General features: G+C 39.2%; 1 protein-coding gene across 1 annotated transcript; it reads right to left on the bottom strand.

Annotated features, from left to right (window-relative positions):
• Positions 1 to 317: 317 nt before the first annotated feature.
• tw (Protein O-mannosyl-transferase 2) lies at positions 318 to 17,337 on the bottom strand. The gene is made up of 16 exons (XM_034977898.2): positions 17,112 to 17,337; positions 16,363 to 16,443; positions 15,106 to 15,190; positions 14,926 to 15,030; positions 13,867 to 13,975; positions 12,896 to 12,984; positions 11,226 to 11,414; positions 10,515 to 10,621; positions 9,746 to 9,938; positions 8,885 to 9,085; positions 7,369 to 7,479; positions 5,993 to 6,122; positions 4,100 to 4,248; positions 3,140 to 3,296; positions 2,543 to 2,686; positions 318 to 1,701 (listed from the first exon to the last, which is right to left on the bottom strand). Exons 1-16 carry the CDS (start codon positions 17,153 to 17,155, stop codon positions 1,484 to 1,486), a joined length of 2,112 nt encoding a protein of 703 aa, XP_034833789.1. The 5' UTR covers positions 17,156 to 17,337; the 3' UTR covers positions 318 to 1,483.
• Positions 17,338 to 18,190: the final 853 nt, after the last annotated feature.

The following is an 18,190-nucleotide window of genomic DNA, read 5'->3' as shown; positions in this document are numbered from 1 at the left end:
GCATTGGTCTCTGTGGCACTGCTAAAGATTTTTTTCTTGGTTACTTCATCATCATCATCAATCGATACACGTCCACTGCTGGACATACGTCTCTTGTAGCGACTTCCACCCGCCACGGTCTTGCGCCGCCAGAATCCTAATCTGAATTACTTGAATCTTATTTATTTATTCAGAGTAAAATCATTGTAACTTTATGAAATTTGCTTCTTTCAAATTATTATTTTATTTATTTCAAAAATAAATATTTTAGAATTTTTCATAATTAGGTATTGTACTTTTTAGAGAAACGACTTGCAAGAGTAAATGAAATAAAACTATTATTTAGAAATCTTAAATTTTTTAATGTAAGTATAAAAATATAAAATCTTATAAAAAGGCTTTTCACAAATAAATTAATTTATTTTAACTAAGAATATTTTTCTAAATTATTACTATTAAGTATATCGTAATAGGACGGATATCATCAGTTTACAGTTTACACCAAATTACAGCTCGAGCTGAGATGCCGCCTTGTCAAGTGCTATGTCTGGTCCACCCTCTTGTATGGTTGTGAAACTTGGGTTCTCAAAAAGGAAGCAAATAACCGCCTGCAAGCTTTTGAGATGTGGATCTACAGGACAATGCTAAAGATAACCTGGAACAGCTTTACACCGAATACGAAGGTACTGGAAATGGTCCACAAAGACAGAGAACTCATGTCCACTATCATGCGAAGGAAGATCGCTTTCTTTGGGCATTTACAAAGAGGAGCTCAATTCTCATTTCCGAGATTAGTTTTGGAAGGAAGGATTGAGGGCAAAAGGGCTCCAGGTCGCCAAAGACGCAAATGGTTGGACGATATAAGGGGGTGGACAGGGCTTAGTTACCCAAAGTTGAAAGAGGCGGCTTTAAATAGAGAAGCTTTTCGCATGATGACCTCCAAACTTCGTTTTGAAGAAGGCACACGATGATGACGGATATCATACTACACTCATACTATATCAATTATTACAAAAACGTCAAATTACAAATCATTAGGTACCTACTTACTGACAAAAACCATCCTAAAATTTAAACGCACCATTCTACTTATTATTCAGCGTTGATCACTGAGTTAGCGAATCATCCCCGCGCCGGTCTTCTTCGACCGATAGGTTGTCATTACATAGCCCGGTCAATTTAGACTCCAAGGTTACAATAATTCACACTTGGCTGAAAATTGGTAGGATTGTTCAAAACACTATTATAACTGAAATGTGAAAAATCCTCATCGTTCCGACACCTGGAAGAAAATTTAATCAGGGTCAAAGGTCACAAAAACGGGTTTTTCGTGATTTTCAGCAAAACGGTAAGTTTATCATAAATTTAGCTCAGACATAAATCATAGATCAGATAATTATCTACAAAAAATGTCTATATACATTTTTTCTAAGAACAACCTCACCCCTATATTTTGATTTCATTTAACCGGGCTATACAACGATTTAGTGCATAATTAAAGACGTTAAAATTCCCAAGTATCCAGCCATCTCAAACCCGAGACAGTGGAGTTAGGTTCGTTTGACATTGGTCCGCTCATTCCATACGCGAGAGGCGAAAACAGATAGAAACTGTACACTGTGGTCGATATCACGAGACCTATGGCGCTCTGGTACACCGTGCGGCCCAGCTCCGGGCTCAAGTAGCTCTTGATGCTCTGCAGCAGGTACACGGTGAGGATACCTGTTGGAAATTATTTATAGTCATTATAAAGTATGTTGGCAACGTCGTCACGATCAACCCATCATGAGAAGGGTTTTACCACACTGGTCAAGTGCGGATTGGCAGACTTCACACATGTTCACGGTACCTTTGAGAACATTATGGAGAACTCTCAGACATGCAAGTTTCCTCACAATGTTTTCCCTCCCCGTTAAAACCAGTGATATTTAATTACTTAAAACGCACACTCCGAAATGTTAAAAGTGCGTGCCCGGGATCGAACCCCAGACCTCTGATTAGGAGGCGTCTTTTATGTTAGCAACGAAAGTTGGAAGTATAAGTATATTATATGGAAGTATCTAATATCTAGTAATTAGGCGTACTGGTCCCAATTAATGGTAAGCTTGATTCCGTATTTCATAAGATATAGTGTTGCAGAAATATTTAGCTTAGTAGGAATCACGGACGCCGAAAGGGCATTCCACATCTTAGCAGTTCGTATCAGAAACGTTGAGCAACAACGTTAGATTGGATGCCAATCTATCTGGTTTAACAGATTATAGCAAAATGAGCTTGCTGTTCCTTATAATGCTATCGAGCATCACTTCACCAGAAGACCCAGTAAACGAAAAATTTGAAAATAAACTTACGAATAAATTGGCAGTACTGACTGCCACTGCACTGGCAGTGAAAGCATACTTGACACTTCCATTAAAAATTGAACCTTAATAGGTTGCGTTAAGAGGAACAAGTTTTAAGAGCTAATAAAATACGCATGTTTTAGCCATCCTAAAATCATCCAACGCGTCTAAAAAGAAGTTTTCACTTGTATAAGTTAGTTCAAACTTTTAGTTGTATTTACCAGTGAGCATAGAGCTGAAGACGAGCGCGGGGAAGTAGTGGTGGAAGTACAGCACGCGCCCCATCGCCCAGAACGGCACGTAGTGGAGCGCCCAGCCCGCAAAGTTCCACCCTGCTGCGTTTAGTAAAGCCCTGCTTTCACCACCTGTATGGGAAACCAGAAAAAGTTAAAATCTAAATCCCGACTACTCATAAATGCTGAAACATAGTAAAATGGGATTTATGTCACTACAAGTATATCTTACTATAAACGCGAGAGTGTGTCTGTCTGTCTGTCTGCTAGCTTTTTCCGGCCCAACAGTTTAACTGATTTTGATGAAATTTGGTACAGAGTTAGCTTACGTCCCGGGGAAGGACACAGGCTACCCAGGCTTTTTATCCCGGAAAATCAAAGAGTTGTGTACAATGTGCAGTCATGCGTCATAGTAAAATTGGACCGTTCAGGTTCAGAATATCCTTTTCCTAAATGGCCCCATGGTTTCAAACAATGCCTTTCCCGAAATGTCTTCTTCTCATAATGTCCATTTCCATGAATGTCCCTTTCCCGACCTTTTTAAACCATTCAGGTTTTTCTTCAATAATAAACATTTCAAACTACCTTCTATGGATCTTCCAAAAGCTTGCGCGCGCTTCTCTCTGATGGAGTTAACGACGAAGAGCAGGAAGAACACCGCCAGGAACGCCAGATTTCCCCACCACACTACCGGATTACCCAGTAAATAGATTCGGTGAGCATTTGCAGAGAAGAATTGACCCTGAAAAATTATCATGTATTCAATGACAGTCTCTTTAGGCTCATTCGCATATTATAATTACGCGAAAGTGTGTTTGTTTGTCAGTTTGTTGGTTTATTGGTTGGTACTTCAATCACGTCGCAACGGAGCAAAGGATCGACGTGATTCTTTGGATGTCAAGTCAAAGTCAAATGATTTATTCAAAATAGGTAATAAATGGATGGTTATAGTTAAAGACCTGGCGAGCAACATAGGCTACTTTTTCTCTCGGGAACACAACGGATGGCATGCCATATTTCATGCCTTTGTCCTTCAATTACGCAGCAACATATCAACGGATCCACGTGATTTTTCATCCCGATAATATAGAGTTCCCTCGGGATTTTTATTTTATTATATTTGGAAAACCAACAGATTAAATTGATCTTAATAATCTTAAAAATAAGTATGTAACTAGAAGCTATTAATAGGTTTTCACAGTTAGAAAGAGAAAGAGGTTTAAAAAGACTAAATTAACGCAGAAGTCGCGGGCATCAACTAATTAGGTATAGTTACGTCGAACGTAAGCGAAAATGTGACAAGCGTCATCGCTCGAAACAAAAGAAATGTGGCAGATATTATAAGGTCACACGTGTCTAGTCTATGACGTACTCGTATATCAATACAAATAAATAATAATGAGAAGCCTAGTGGTTAAGACTTCGGCCTAATGTGCGCGGGGGGGGGGGGGGGGGGTCCCCAGAGGCTTCAATTCGGGGCAGGCACCTCGTTGCCGCACACCTGAGAGTCCCCAAAGGCATATGAACTAGGAAAAGGAATATTACCCGATAGTTAATGGGCCACTGCCAGGGTTGCGAAGTCACTTCTCCCTCCTTGGGTTTGAGACCAGCGTTTCCATGCAACATGACCGCGTGCGACTCTATGAGTCGCTCTAGAAAGCTCGACGCGTACACCTCGAAACTCATCTTTGGCACTATGAATAAAAAATAATATAGCTAAAATTTCATACAATACTTTTTTTGATGTATTAATAATAATAAACTTTTTTTTATTAAAGGCAAAACAACCCAGTACACATATTCATAAAATACCATTATAAAAATTAATAATATAACATAAATTAAAATTAACTACATGTACACACAAACTTAAAACTAACTGTGAATGTTAAAACACTCTTTTGCTATCTTAACTTGTCCATACAAACGTATTTCACCGATTTTCTATTATTTGTTGTTTTAGGTCTAAAACTAAGCCAACTATCGATTTATCTACTACGATCAGTCAGTGGATAAGGCTTTTTATACGAGTGTATATACGAGTACTTATAGGGTCATAGTGTTCAGCACATTAGCTATCAAACAACCACTAAAGTGCTTACGCAAAAGTGTATCGTTTTAAAAAAAAATTTCTAGTTAATGTTTGCCACTTTAAAAATTAATAAAAAAGAAACAATGTAATTTCATCATATTTTATTTTGTTTCTTGTTGGTACATATTCTTGTTAATAATAAACATTCGTGACATATTTCCTTTTAACCCTGTAGATTATGTGGTAACGGAAGAATCTGAGAGTGAGATCTACAGAGCGCACTTTGACTTTGCTCAAACTTAAGTTTCAGTTAAAACGAGACAGAATTATGCCAGCAATATAACGGTCTCATTTTAACAGTGTCTTAACTCTAAGTCTGAGCAAAGTCAAACTGCACTCCATAGATTTCAGTCTGAGAGTCCACCGCAACCGCATTATTATCCCAAGAAAACTGCTTCCAGTGTATAATTAATGGGAAGGATCACGAGGTCGTCGTTTTTCTAAATAATGAGACGCAAAAGAGAAGACAGAGATTTTGTTTGTTTTAAAATAAAAAATCAGATTTTTGATGTTCAAAAACAATATTTTTTTCGCAAGTGCTAAACGATCATTTATTAACATCCGTTATGGTGGTACATATAAAACGAAAACAAAGGATTACATCACTGGTTATGTTATCGCTTGGAGCGATAAATAACAGGCGGAGAAAACTTTGCTATAATAAATAATAATTAATTGGTTCCACCTCACCATTTAACACTTATTTGTACAGATGCGATTATTCGATATTGCAGCCAGCACTAATTCGAACAGCAAATTAGCTTTTCTGATAATTTATGCATGTGCTGGGAAATGGGTCTTTTCGTTTATTTACTGTTCTTGAATGTGAATTATTATGAATATTAATAAGGACAGATAGAATTTTTGAAATGGGTAAAAACTTCAAGGTCGTCACCGACATCCTAATTTTATAAGCTTGTTCCTTAGCACAACCTATTAAGGTTCAATTTTTAATGGAAGGGTCAATTATATTATCAATGCTTTCGGTAGTCGAAGTACCTTCCTAAAAGTTCCTGATTTTTTTCACGGCCCACCCGTTAAATCGTTTTTGATGGCTACAGAGACGGCTTGCATCCCGGAGACGGACATAGGCTACTTTTTATCCCAGAAGATGACAGTTTCCACGGGATTTTTAAAAAACCTAAATTGGCGCAGTTGAAGTAGCGCGTAAACGATATAGTACAGTACCCAGCAGGAAATATTGTACATCGACCTTTAGAAAGAGATAGCGGTTTCGTAGAGCGTTGTCTCATAGGTATGAATGACAAGAGACAATGCTCTACGAAGCCGAAATCTCTTTCTAAAGTTCGATGTACAATACAGTAAAGCTGTAAGGGAGAACTTACACTGGTCGAAGATATTATCCTCGACGTTCCAAAGCGCGTTATTATCGCGAAGATTGGGGTTGCACGCGACCTCTTGCTGCTCGTAGCCCCACTTGGGCAGCTGTTTGCCCGTCGTCGTCAACGCGCACGCCTGTACGTGGTAATTGGATGATGACATAGATGCATGCCAATAAAAAATACAGCCAAGTGCGAGTCAGACTCGCGCACCAAGGGTTCCGTACTACAGTCACGACAGTACAGTTTCGACGTTTTGCACGATAAACTCAGAAAACCCAAATTATTTATTCAGAATTATAGGTAAAATTTACGCCTGGTGGTCAAAATTTTAAATTGTAAGATGATATTATATCAAAAATCATTACATAATTGTGCATAAAAATAAATAAAAATGTATTTTAGCTTTTATATGATACCTACTCCTTCATGACTTGGTATAGTTGAAAATGCTTATTATTTTTAACCGACTTCAAAAAAAGGAGGAGATTACTCGAGGACGCCTGGACCGATTTTGAAAATTATTTTTTTATTTGTTCATGAACACATTTTTTTTTTTTGATATAACCACAAATTCAGTTTTCGGATTTTTTTCTTTATTTGTGCTACCCGCCAAATTTCATGATTCTACGTCAAAAGTAAAACATGGTTGTAATTTGTTGTGGATTTGTTTCGCAGCTCGCTCCAGTAATGCGTGTAATTGCAATGATTAAGTCATTGCAAACACGCCATAAATTCTAAATTGTTCATTTGAAAAGAGCAACCGCCGAATTTCTAATTTCTCAAAAATTAAAATTGCAATTAAATAGTATGTTATTTTAATGATGGCACATATAGTACGCGACAGATTGAGATGGCAATGGGGGTATGAGGTAGAGGGACGCCCCGCACACCGCACGTCACCAGCACTATCCCGCACTGGGTTATCACGGAGGCTGTGCGGGTATGCTGGGCGTCCCCACCCCGATTGCTTTTTCGAACTGTCGCGTACTTTGGTACGAAAATTCACAGGTATGAAAAAAAGTATACGTTAAGGCAATAACAAATGAGTTTCAAAACTGCATAAGCAATTAAATCAATTCATACTATCTATACTAATATTATAAATGCGAAAGTGTGTCTGCCAGCTAGCTTTTTACATAACATCCATTTAACTGATTTTGACGAAATTTGGTACAGGGATAGCTTGCATCTCAGGGATGGGCATAGGCTATTTTTGTCCTGGAAAATCAAAGAGTCCCCACTCGATTCTTAAAAAAACCTAATTCCACATGTATGAAGTCGCGGACATGGGATTATTTTTTATCCCGGATAATCAAAATTCACACGGGACCTAAGCTCATGGGGACGATATCGCTGGCATCTGCTAGTATGTATAATACCTGCAAATAATGCACAAAAACGAGTTTGCTTCGCACTGTCTGTATTTCATCGCCATCTTTCCCCCCGGATACTATTATCTTCCAAACATCGTTCGCATCGCCAACGCCATCCTGAAATAAAATATTAGTCAGTCTTTCGAAAGCGTACCTTCGCTTTAGTTCACTGAAGTTCATATCGGAGAATGGGAGGCAAGTTGGGGGTAAAGGTATTTAAGACGGTGCATTTGTCACGATTATCACTTTGCAAATTGTGCATTGTGGTCTACATCTCCTGAGGATGCTTCGGTGGCGGTGCGAAACGTGCGTCGAGTGTGTTTTGGGATTTGTGTGGTGCTGCCTGGTGGTGGTGCGTATTGCTTGTCTGGTGGCTGCTTTTTCCTGCATGTTTAGCAATGGGAGAGCGGGCGGTGCATTTCGCATGCTGCATGTTGCACCATACAGATTCGAACTGTTTCAGCGGATTATAGCAAATTAAGCTTTTGGTTCATTGTATACAATGCATTATTGCAACAAGAATAATATAAATTCAGCCGATCACAATAGCGATTGTAATGATGATTGATGCAAGTTGGAGGCCTACTGCCTTAGTTTCACAGCGTACAGTGTGACGATCGCAATTCCCTTTGGCTGAAATCCATTGTTGTATAAATTCAGCTAATCACAACAAATGATATTTTTTATTTTTTTAATAAAAGAATATTAGCCATGTTAATTGACTAATAATCCCCTTTCCCTCTAACTAAGCGAAAAGCTTGTGCTAGTAGTGGGTACGACAATAGTGCAACGGGCCGGTTTGAACCGGCGACCTTTCGGAAGTCAGTCTGCTCCTTAACCGTTGAGCTATTGAGTCTCGTTCTTGTAGTAATATTCTTCATTAAAATAAAATAAATAAATAAATACATAATCTTTTATTTCAGACCAGAACGAGTCCATATTTAAATTTAAATTTACAACTATATATTTACTAGAGTTAGTGTGTTAGTAACTATTTCCTTATAATTATGTTAGTAATGTTAGTGCTTAGTGATTAAATAAAATGGCCTATCGTGGCAGCTCTAGGCGCCCCGTGGTCACACTCACAGCCACCCAGTGCTTAATTATTGGGCAGCCTATCCTATCTTTAATTGCCCCCAGAATGCTGTTGGAACTGCTACGAAGACGCGGTAGGAGGGAGGCCATCTTTTTACGGATGATGGCATGAAAGCCTCAATAGCTCAACCGGTATAGGAGTGGACTGAAAACCGAAAGGTCGACGGTTCAAACCCCGCCCGTTGCACTATTGTCGTACCTGCTCCTAGCACAAGCCTCACGCTTAATTGGAGAGGAAAGGGGAATATTTGTCATTTAACATGGCTAATATTCTTTATTAAAAAAAAAAAAAACCATCAGTACTGAGGTTCATTACCTCTGTCCATTAATAATAATGCGGCGGGGTCATAGATCCTTCCGCTTTAAAATTATAGCAATGTGATAATCACAAAAGCATGCACTAATAAATCCTTGATAAGGCTCTTACCTCGCCATACCCTGTGACTTGCATGAACTTGCTGGTCATAGGAGCTCTTTCGCGGTGCGAGTGCAGGTTTCGGCCGGTAACTGCGTGCGTCAGACGCACCAAGTCCCCACTGCGAACCAGTACGACACCGTCGACTTCTTCACGGTCGTAGGGCTTGACGATCCATCTGTTGTTCTCGTCCTTGTGCGTGTATGTTGTTATCTGAAATAATTATGTACTGCAATTGCATCTACGTAAAGTTAAAGTTATCTTTAAAATAGCCTAGCTCCAGCCCCTGCAGGATATAGGTGGTGGTGCGAGTGTAGCTAACCACCTCCCGTGCGATGGTTCTTCAGAGTCACAGTTGCCCCGAACGCCAGTACCCGCGGCGCGCTGGTATTTTTCAAGCTGTTGCCTTCCAGACGCGCTTGGAAACCCGCCGAGTAGAAGTTGTCGTCATTGCTACGAACACCGTGCCTTCTAGACGCTCTCTTAACTTGTAGCATGAGAGAAATGGCACGGATTTTGTCAACATGACATCAAAAAAGTCGGTTCTTTCCTATAGTTTCTCCCTCACCTGCTGCTGCCTAGCTCCAGCCCCTGCAGGATATAGGTGATGGTGCGAGTGTAGGTAACCACCTCCCGTGCGGTGGTTCTTTAGAGTCACAGTCGCCCCGAATGCTAGTACCCGCGGCGCGCTGGCATTGTTCAAGCTGTTGCCTTCCAGTCGCGCTTGGAAACCCGACGAGTAGAAGTTGTCGTCATTGCTACGAACACCGTGCCTTCTAGACGCTCTCTTAACTTGTAGCATGAGAGAAATGGCACGGATTTTGTCAACATGACATCAAAAAAGTCGGTTCTTTCCTATAGTTTCTCCCTCACCTGCTGCTGCCTAGCTCCAGCCCCTGCAGGATATAGGTGATGGTGCGAGTGTAGGTAACCACCTCCCGTGCGGTGGTTCTTTAGAGTCACAGTCGCCCCGAATGCTAGTACCCGCGGCGCGCTGGCATTGTTCAAGCTGTTGCCTTCCAGTCGCGCTTGGAAACCCGACGAGTAGAAGCCGTCGCCGTTACCACTTAACAATGGGAAATTACAATGAACCAAAAGCTTAATTTGTATGCTGCATGTTGCACCATACAGATTTGATCTGTTCCAGCGGATTATAGCAAATTAAGCTTTTGGTTCATTGTACATCATGGATTTCCGCAAAATAACGCCTGCTTCTATACAATGGGAAATTAATCATTCATATGAGCCCATAAAGTCAGCAGATTTTTATGATAGATTGACTACAATCGTGTCTAATGGCAAGCAATGATGAGGTCTATGTTGAAACATAACATCATCATCATCATCATCATCATCATCGTCGTCATCATGATCAACGCCGGCTCACTACAGAGCACGGGTCTCCACTCAGAGTGAGAAGGGTTTTGGCCATAGTCTACCACGCTGGCCATGTGCGGATTGGTAGACTTCACACACCTTTGAGCACATTATGGAGAACTCTCAGGCATGTCGGTTTCCCCATCATGTTGGAACACGCTTTCCTAGAGTTTAATTTTTTTACTTCTTTATAATATAGATAACTGTGACAGTCAGCCGGGAAAAAAGAACAATAACGATTTGTTTGTTGTAGGTAATTTCTCACCTTTTGCTGAGTACTGTAAGATGAATCCAGAAGAAAAACACGTAGAGTAGTATTGGCCATAGGATCAATGTAATGCTTCTTCCAATCAGATGTTTTACAGTTAAACTCTGCAAACAATCACAATTTTATGTACACTGGCTTTCTGCCTTCTATATCCGCCCACCCTGTCACTACTAAACATGCAGGAAAAGCAATACTCACCTGACAAAGTCTCCATCCATGCAACATCACACAAATTATCAAATTGCTTGCTTGGTGGTTTGCTTTTCCTACATGTTTAGTAGTGGGAGGGGGGGCGGTGCATATCGATCGATTTATCTGTTTTAGCGGATTATAGCAATTTAAGCTTATAGTTCCTTGTACGTGGAGACCCACAAAGTGACGCCTGCTTCTATACAACAAAAATCAGTAAAGTGCGAGTCGCACTCGCACACGAAGGGTTCCGCACCATCGTACAAGAAACAACACTTTTATAAATTTTCATGGCCGCCATTTTGAGATTTTCATTATTTGTTGTTGTTGTAGCGGCAAAAGAAATACACATTCTGTAAATATTTCAACTCTCTACCCTACCTATTACGGTTCACAAGGTACAGTACGCTGACAGACAGACGGACGGATGGGCAGCGGAGTTTTAGTAATAGGGTCCCATTGGCACACTCCGGGTACGGAACCCTAAAAAGAGGAGGCATATAAAAACACAATTCTTACAACAGGTTTCGTCAAATCGCCGAGAATGTTCCACAAATCGGCGATGGTGCGCAGGCCGGCGAACAAAACGATGAACAAGCCGACAAACTTCACCGATATGGTGCACGCGAGCGCCGCGCCCAGGTATACCTGCCAGGCTAGCATCCGGGTAGAAAACGGCGGCAACCCTTCCTCAGTCAGAGTACGGACCTGTTAAAACATCACTACAGTTCTTGCAATTCACGAAGGCGAGTGAACTTTACTTGTGGTGACGTCGTATACACGATCATTGCGTAAGTGTGCGTGCATGTCGCGCGTGCGCGTGTCAGTCGCGAGCAAGCGCTCGCAAACGCACACATTTACTGTACCTTGCTTATACCGATACGACTTACACACAAGCATGAACCACTCGCCTTCGTGAAATGCAATAACTATACCCATATTATAAATGCGAAAGTGTGTTTCAATTCGTTTGTCCTTCAATCACGTCGCAACGGAGCAACGGATCACCGTGATTTTTTTGCATGGGTATAGTTTGAGACCTGACATAGGCTACTTTTTATCCCGGAAAGTCAAAGTTCCCACAAGACTTTTAAAAACTAATTGGGTATTTGACTGCATCAAAAATAAATTAATTCTCAGTGATTAATAAATAGAGGGTCCAAAATACGTAAAATCCACGTCCTTTGTTGGTTTTAAGTGTAATAACCATTTTAAATTATCGATTAAACTAAAAAAAAGCACGTCAAATGATTGTGACGTCACACACTGGTATTTTACAGAATCTCGCATACTAAGCGCGTTTTGACGTTTGACATAAAGTTACTGATTTGACTAGTTGTCAAATACCGTATTCCACGCGGACGAAGTCACGGGCATCATGATAAAACTCATTGTCGGTCCATTACTAAGCATGTGGGGCCTTCTGTCAGAATGAGAGGTGTTCAGTCTAGTCTGCCCTGCTGGCTCGGTGCGGATTGGCAGACTGCACCTTTGAGAAAATTATGGAGAACTCTCAGGAATGCAGGTTTCCTAACGATGTTTTCTTTTACCGTTAAAGCTAGTGATATAGTTAATTGCTTAAAACGTACAAAACTCTAAAAAGCGGTGTATACTGTATCTAAAGACGTCGGTCTTCTAATCGGGAGATCAGGGGTTCGATCCCGGGCCCGCACCTCTAACAAATACCCTGCATGAAAGATTTAGGTACACATTGAACTTCAGAAAGACAATCGGTAGTTTAGGCTTCATAAAGCGTTGTCTCTGTCACTCTAACCTATCTGACATTTTGTAGCTGATGTGTCAGTCTCAACGACAGATATAGTTTTCAGTTATTTAATTAACTCTTATTTATGGCCACAATTACACCTGTAAGTTTTAAGTCACGTAAGTAGCTTACATGATTAACTTACGTTAATCTTAATTTAATCTATATCTAAATATGTATATAAAACGAAAAGGTGACTGACTGACTGACTGATCAATCAATTCACAGCTCAGACTACTGGACCGATCGGGTTGAAATTTGGCATACAGATAGCTTAGACGTAAACATCCGCTATAAAAGGATTTTTGAAAATTCAACTACTAAGGGGGTAAAATAGGAGTTCAAAATTTGAGTAGTCCACGCGGACGAAGTCGAACGTACAGGTGTAATCGCGGCCTTAGATAAGACAATAAAAAAAATTTACCTTGAACACTCCATATATTGTGCAGCTCATGAAAAACAGCAGAATTGGGTCCAGTAGAATGTACCTATTGAGTGTTAAGAAGCCAACATCTGAAAATACCAAATAAAATATTACATAGTTATTCTATTAAGCTGCCTTTCCACTAGATATATGCCTGAAATCGACCAATAAATAATTTTATTTTCATAGCTTAGCCCATTGAATTTTTCTCAACCAACTTAGCTATGACCGTAGTCCGTAGTACTTATAAATAAACTAGGTGATGCGCGGGACTTCGTCCGCGTGGATTTAGGTACTTAAAAGCCTGTGGGAACTCTTTGATTTTCCGAGTTAAAAAGCAGCCTACGTCCGCTTCCGGGATATAAGCTAACTCTGTACCACATTTCCTCAAAATCAGTTTGACTGTTGGGCCTTGAAAAGCTAGCAGACAGACAGACAGAAGACACACTTTCACATTTATAATATTAGTATGGATATAGACTTAATAGTACCTTAAAGGTACAGAAGGCTCACTCCACAAAGACACTTAAATAAATAGACTCTTGTTACAACCCAATAAAGTACAATGCAGCTCGCAGTTCGCTCAGCACTGTGGTCTTAAGTTTATAAAACGCCTCTCTTTCTATCTTGTAGTCTCTTATATATCTCTCTCCCTTGTATGAGATTAATTATGCATTCTGTCACTTCTGTGGTGGGAAGGCCATAAGGCCGAAGCATATCCATGGAGTGGAATAGAATTCAGTATTTTAATAATATGTAACTTAAACTCAGCCTTATATACTTTAGCATATGGTTGAAATTGGTATAATACAACAAAACATGGAGGTGAACCATTCGCCACAATAAAGATTAGTTCGAGTTTTAGCAGAAAATAAATCGCACATTGGGTCCGCTCTACTCTGCTCACGTGTGTTGCACTTTAGGCTGTATAGTCTTATTTGTTCAGTAGAAATGCAAAAGAACTAACATACCACACAATAAGAGTAATGTGCCAATTATGGTTGAGTCAAGATTCTTTGTCATTTCCCAAATAGTCAGAAACGTTAGCGGTATTATCAAAGCTCCCAGTGTTGTGCAGAACTGTAAATAATAGATACGAAAATATAAATAAACAGTGTAAAAGTAGGTAAAATTTGCTTTAGTTTGTATTTGAATTACACTTCAACTAGATTTAATAAATTCTGTCTAGTTTGTACTACATTTTAGACAGTATTTTAGCAGTAAGGAGCTAAAGGAGCGTTCACATCATAAAAAGATAAATGTTACATAAAGGATTTTTTTGACTGTGATATCATCTGGTGGTAAGTGAGTCTACAGTCTAAGGACAGAAGCGGGCTTACTTGGAAGGGGTATGGCAGTTTCATGATACTCATATCTCTTATAGGTTTCTACTCGGCATCAAAATAAATTTCTTGGCAGTACGGCTTTTCACGGTGAATGATAACGGCTGAAGCCTACTACCACAATTTAGATTTTAAAAAAATTTAGCAGTGTGGATATATGATTATTCAAAAACAATGTTAATGTTTGTCTTATAAAGCTTAGTTTGATTTGAAGTGTTTTCAAATCGTAGATAGAGTAATAAAGGTAGATGCAGGAACGTTGGCTTTCTCATTCGCACTAAAAAGAGAGCACAGATAAAGTTACAAACAGAGACGCAGCTAACCTATTTTTTGTCCCTTATCGTGTAACTGGTTTTTTTCAAGAATACATACAAGAAGTTGCAAAACAAACTTTGAGAATTCGTGGCGTAATTGTATTATTTGTTATTTACTTGTTTCCACATAAAAAACGTTAAATACAAATATTGTTGATCGGGTAATACAAATACTGACTACTCAACAATGGTAATAATTGTCGTGTTATTCATCGTTACGTCGTGCTATCGCTATCTCATACGCGGTTACACAGTACTTACCTATCTACCTATTATTCACAGTATCTACCTATTATTCTATCTACGTGTCAAATAGACACTTGTGCCTCTGCTCCACGCTAATCTGCAGGTGTGTGTGGTGCTTTAAACTTACAATTCGCATCCCTTCATATCTTGCACCATCAAACTTGCTACCAGGTTTTTCAAAATGAAATGTACCATCATAACCAGTCAGTTTACCGGACAAGGCTATTAGCATCTGAAATTAAAAAAAAATGATTTAAAAATAAGAACAAATAAAGTTATTTTATTTGCAATTTGTATAAAAATATACCTTTCCAAGGGGAGGGTGAACGTCGAAAAAGAAGGTTCTGTTTATGTAACTGCTTGCCATTTTACCAAAATGTGTTTCATCCCAACTGAAAAACGTAATTTTTATTAATGAATTGATTTTTTTAATTTGATAACAAGTTAACCCTTACTATGATCCACTGAAATGGCCAGATACAAGTACACTGGAAGTCATATGCCATAAAAATTACAGTTATTTTTTCTGCTGATTCGATTTCCCTAACCAAGCATACCAGGAATTAAAATTGAGACTTTGTCTAATGGTCTTCGTGTTGATTTGAATTGCTTCGAAGATTATGCAGTGTAAGATAAAAGCTGGAAGCTTGGTAGGGGCTCAGCCCGTGGCGTACAGGCATAGAGGCATAAAGGCACTGCTTACCTTAGTTGAAATAGCTCAATGCACATTTTTCATTCATAATATACGTTCAAGTAGGTACCTACCTTACTTGCCTACCCTGACTTTGAACCCTGGGCATGCCTCTAGCCGCTTAGCAGTTTATATAAACTCATACACTTTATCTGTAGGGCGATTGTCTAAAACCTGCATCAATCGTTATTACAATCTCAATTGCTCTGATTGGCTGAATTTGTGCGATTCTTGTTGCAACAATGCATTGTGGCCAATAGTGAGCGAGCATTAACCAATCAGAGATGATTGCGATTGTGACATTGTAGCTGTCAAACAACCGCGGTAGAGCCACTGTTTCTATGTGGCATCATACTGGAACGCTAAATTGCTTAGTGTACATTTTTGCAGATAAAGTGGTAACTAGCTTGACACAGACCTGCACAGAGTGTTATCTGTTTGTCTGCTATCTTTTCATGGCACATCCCATCAAACAACTTTTAAAAAAACTTGGTGCAAAGTGAGCTTACATCCTGGAGACCACCAACATAGGTTAATTTTTTTTATCCAGAAAAATCGTTCCCACAGATTTCAAAAACCTTTATCTATGCTAATTGCAGGTGTAAGTTTTTAAAATCACACTATCACACTAATATTATAAAGGCAAAGGTTTGTATGTGTGTATGTTTGCTACATTTCCGAACAAAAACTACTGAGCAGATTTGGCTGAAATTTGGAATGGAGATAGGTTACAATATTGATTCAAACATAGGCTACTTTATATCCCGTAAAAATCATTAATTCATTATTTAATAATAAATTTAATCATTAATTTTTTTATACATAAATCCACACAGATAAAGTCACCCGCATCATCTTGTATGAGATACTTACCACACATGATCTGGTTCCAATACTTTATAAAATCTTGTCAGGAATGTAGCTCCGCAAACCAATCCAAATGTTATCCACCATCTACAATAAAAAGTTTTCAGTTACAATGTGGATAATTCTATTGTATAAACTAGACTAAACTGACACGTCTAAAATTAGTGCTGTCTTTTTCCAACGAGAGTGTTATGAAAGGATAGCTATAGATTTAAAGGAGGTTTAGTTTTGAGATTGGCCCAAAACTGAGCAGTCTCCTCTTAGAATGAGACCGGTTTAGACCAGTCTGCCATGCTGGTCCAGTGTGTTGAAGTCGTGGGAATCTAGAAAGTAAATCATCATCATTATCGACAGATAAAAGCCCACTGCTGGATTTAGGTCTCTTGTAGGGACTTTCACAAGACACGGTCTTGCAGCACCTAAATCCAGTTGCTCCTTGTGACTCGTTTGATGTTGTCTGTTCATCTAATGGAGGTCTGGTGCGAAGTCGCCATTCTAGCACCTGTATTCTGTAAGTTTTTTGAAATTCATGCCCAGCCCATTGCCACAGCAGCTTCACAACTCGTTTAGCTGTCAGTTACTCTGGTTCTCTTACGGCTCTTCATTTCTGATTTGATCACGTAGAGAAACTCCAAGCAAGCACTCTCAATCGCCAGCTGAGAACTCTTTTCTTCTAATTTCTTAGGAGGCCCAAAGTAGTTATATAATAGAAACTTATTAGAAATTAAAAGCACAGGATAAAAAATTATACGTACATCTTAGATGATGAAATAGAACATTTTTCGCCGTTTGCAGCCATTTCTCTATTATTTTAATTCACAATTTTTTAAAAAATCGCAATAGGCGACCGTCGTATTATAGTGATTATATAGGTACTCTTTGTCACTGCTCTTTGTTGGCACCTGTGGTTGGCACCTTTTTGGGCGAAATAAGTAGCAAAAACAACAACAAAATTGTGTGATCAACAGCTGATCATAGAGATGAGATTATTCATGGATTATTCATCCAAGTCCGTAGATGGAGTTATAAAGCTAGATAAAGGAACGTTTGCTTTCTCATTCACACTAAAAAGAGAACACAGATAAAGTTACTAATGTGATAAACAGAGACGCAGCAGCAAAAATAGGTTAGCTAACCTATTTTTTGTCTCTTATCGTGTAACCGATTTTTACAAGAAAGGAATGCAACTTTAGTTGCACAACAAACTTTTAGAATTCGTGGCGTCATTGTTGTTATTTCTCATTAGTTAGTTAGTTATTTACTTGTTTTCACATAAAAAACGTTTGATACAAATACTGTTGATCGGTTAATATTAATACAATTAATATTGACTACTAAACAATGGTAATTGTCGTGTTATTCATCGTTACGTCGTGCTATCGCTATCTCATACGCGGTTACACAGTACTTCAATCTAGCTTTCCAAGATCTCCATCACCATCCATCACATACAACGAAGTAGTACTTAGAAATTCTTTGCATCCATCACCTTAGTCCATCACAGACTTGGATGAATGATGTAGGTATACTATCTCTATGATCACAGATATATATTCTAAGATCTCCATAGTCTCCATAGTGTAGCTCACGTGTAGCTCTATTTATCAAGTATTTATCTGTGTTAAAGACTAGAGTCGAACTAGCGAACAGCAAACAACAAGCACTGGCAAGCGTGACGAACGGGTGATTACGCCAAGCAAACACTGTGTTTAATGGAGCCGCCAAATAGTTACTTGTGACAAACAGCTAAAAGCAAGCGTGTGGACAAGTGTTTGCTTATGTTTGCCAACGCTTTGGAACGTTCCGATTGGCAGGCAAGCCATTTGTGGTGTTT

The sequence above is a fragment of the Maniola hyperantus genome, chromosome 18 (genome assembly GCF_902806685.2).
Source record: "Maniola hyperantus chromosome 18, iAphHyp1.2, whole genome shotgun sequence".
NCBI lineage: Eukaryota > Metazoa > Arthropoda > Insecta > Lepidoptera > Nymphalidae > Maniola > Maniola hyperantus.
The sequence above is the reverse complement of the archived record's forward strand: the minus strand, read 5'-3'. Positions and strand labels throughout refer to the sequence as shown.

Coding starts and splice junctions, on each gene's coding strand:
- tw (XM_034977898.2), bottom strand. CDS start 17,155: ATGGCTGCAAACGGCGAAAAATGTTCTATTTCATCATCTAAGAT. Junction 10,622..11,225: donor GCGATTTGACGAAACCTGTT/GTAAGAATTGTG, acceptor GATTGTTTGCAG/AGTTTAACTGTAAAACATCT. Junction 9,086..9,745: donor CTGGAGCTAGGCAGCAGCAG/GTGAGGGAGAAA, acceptor TAATTATTTCAG/ATAACAACATACACGCACAA.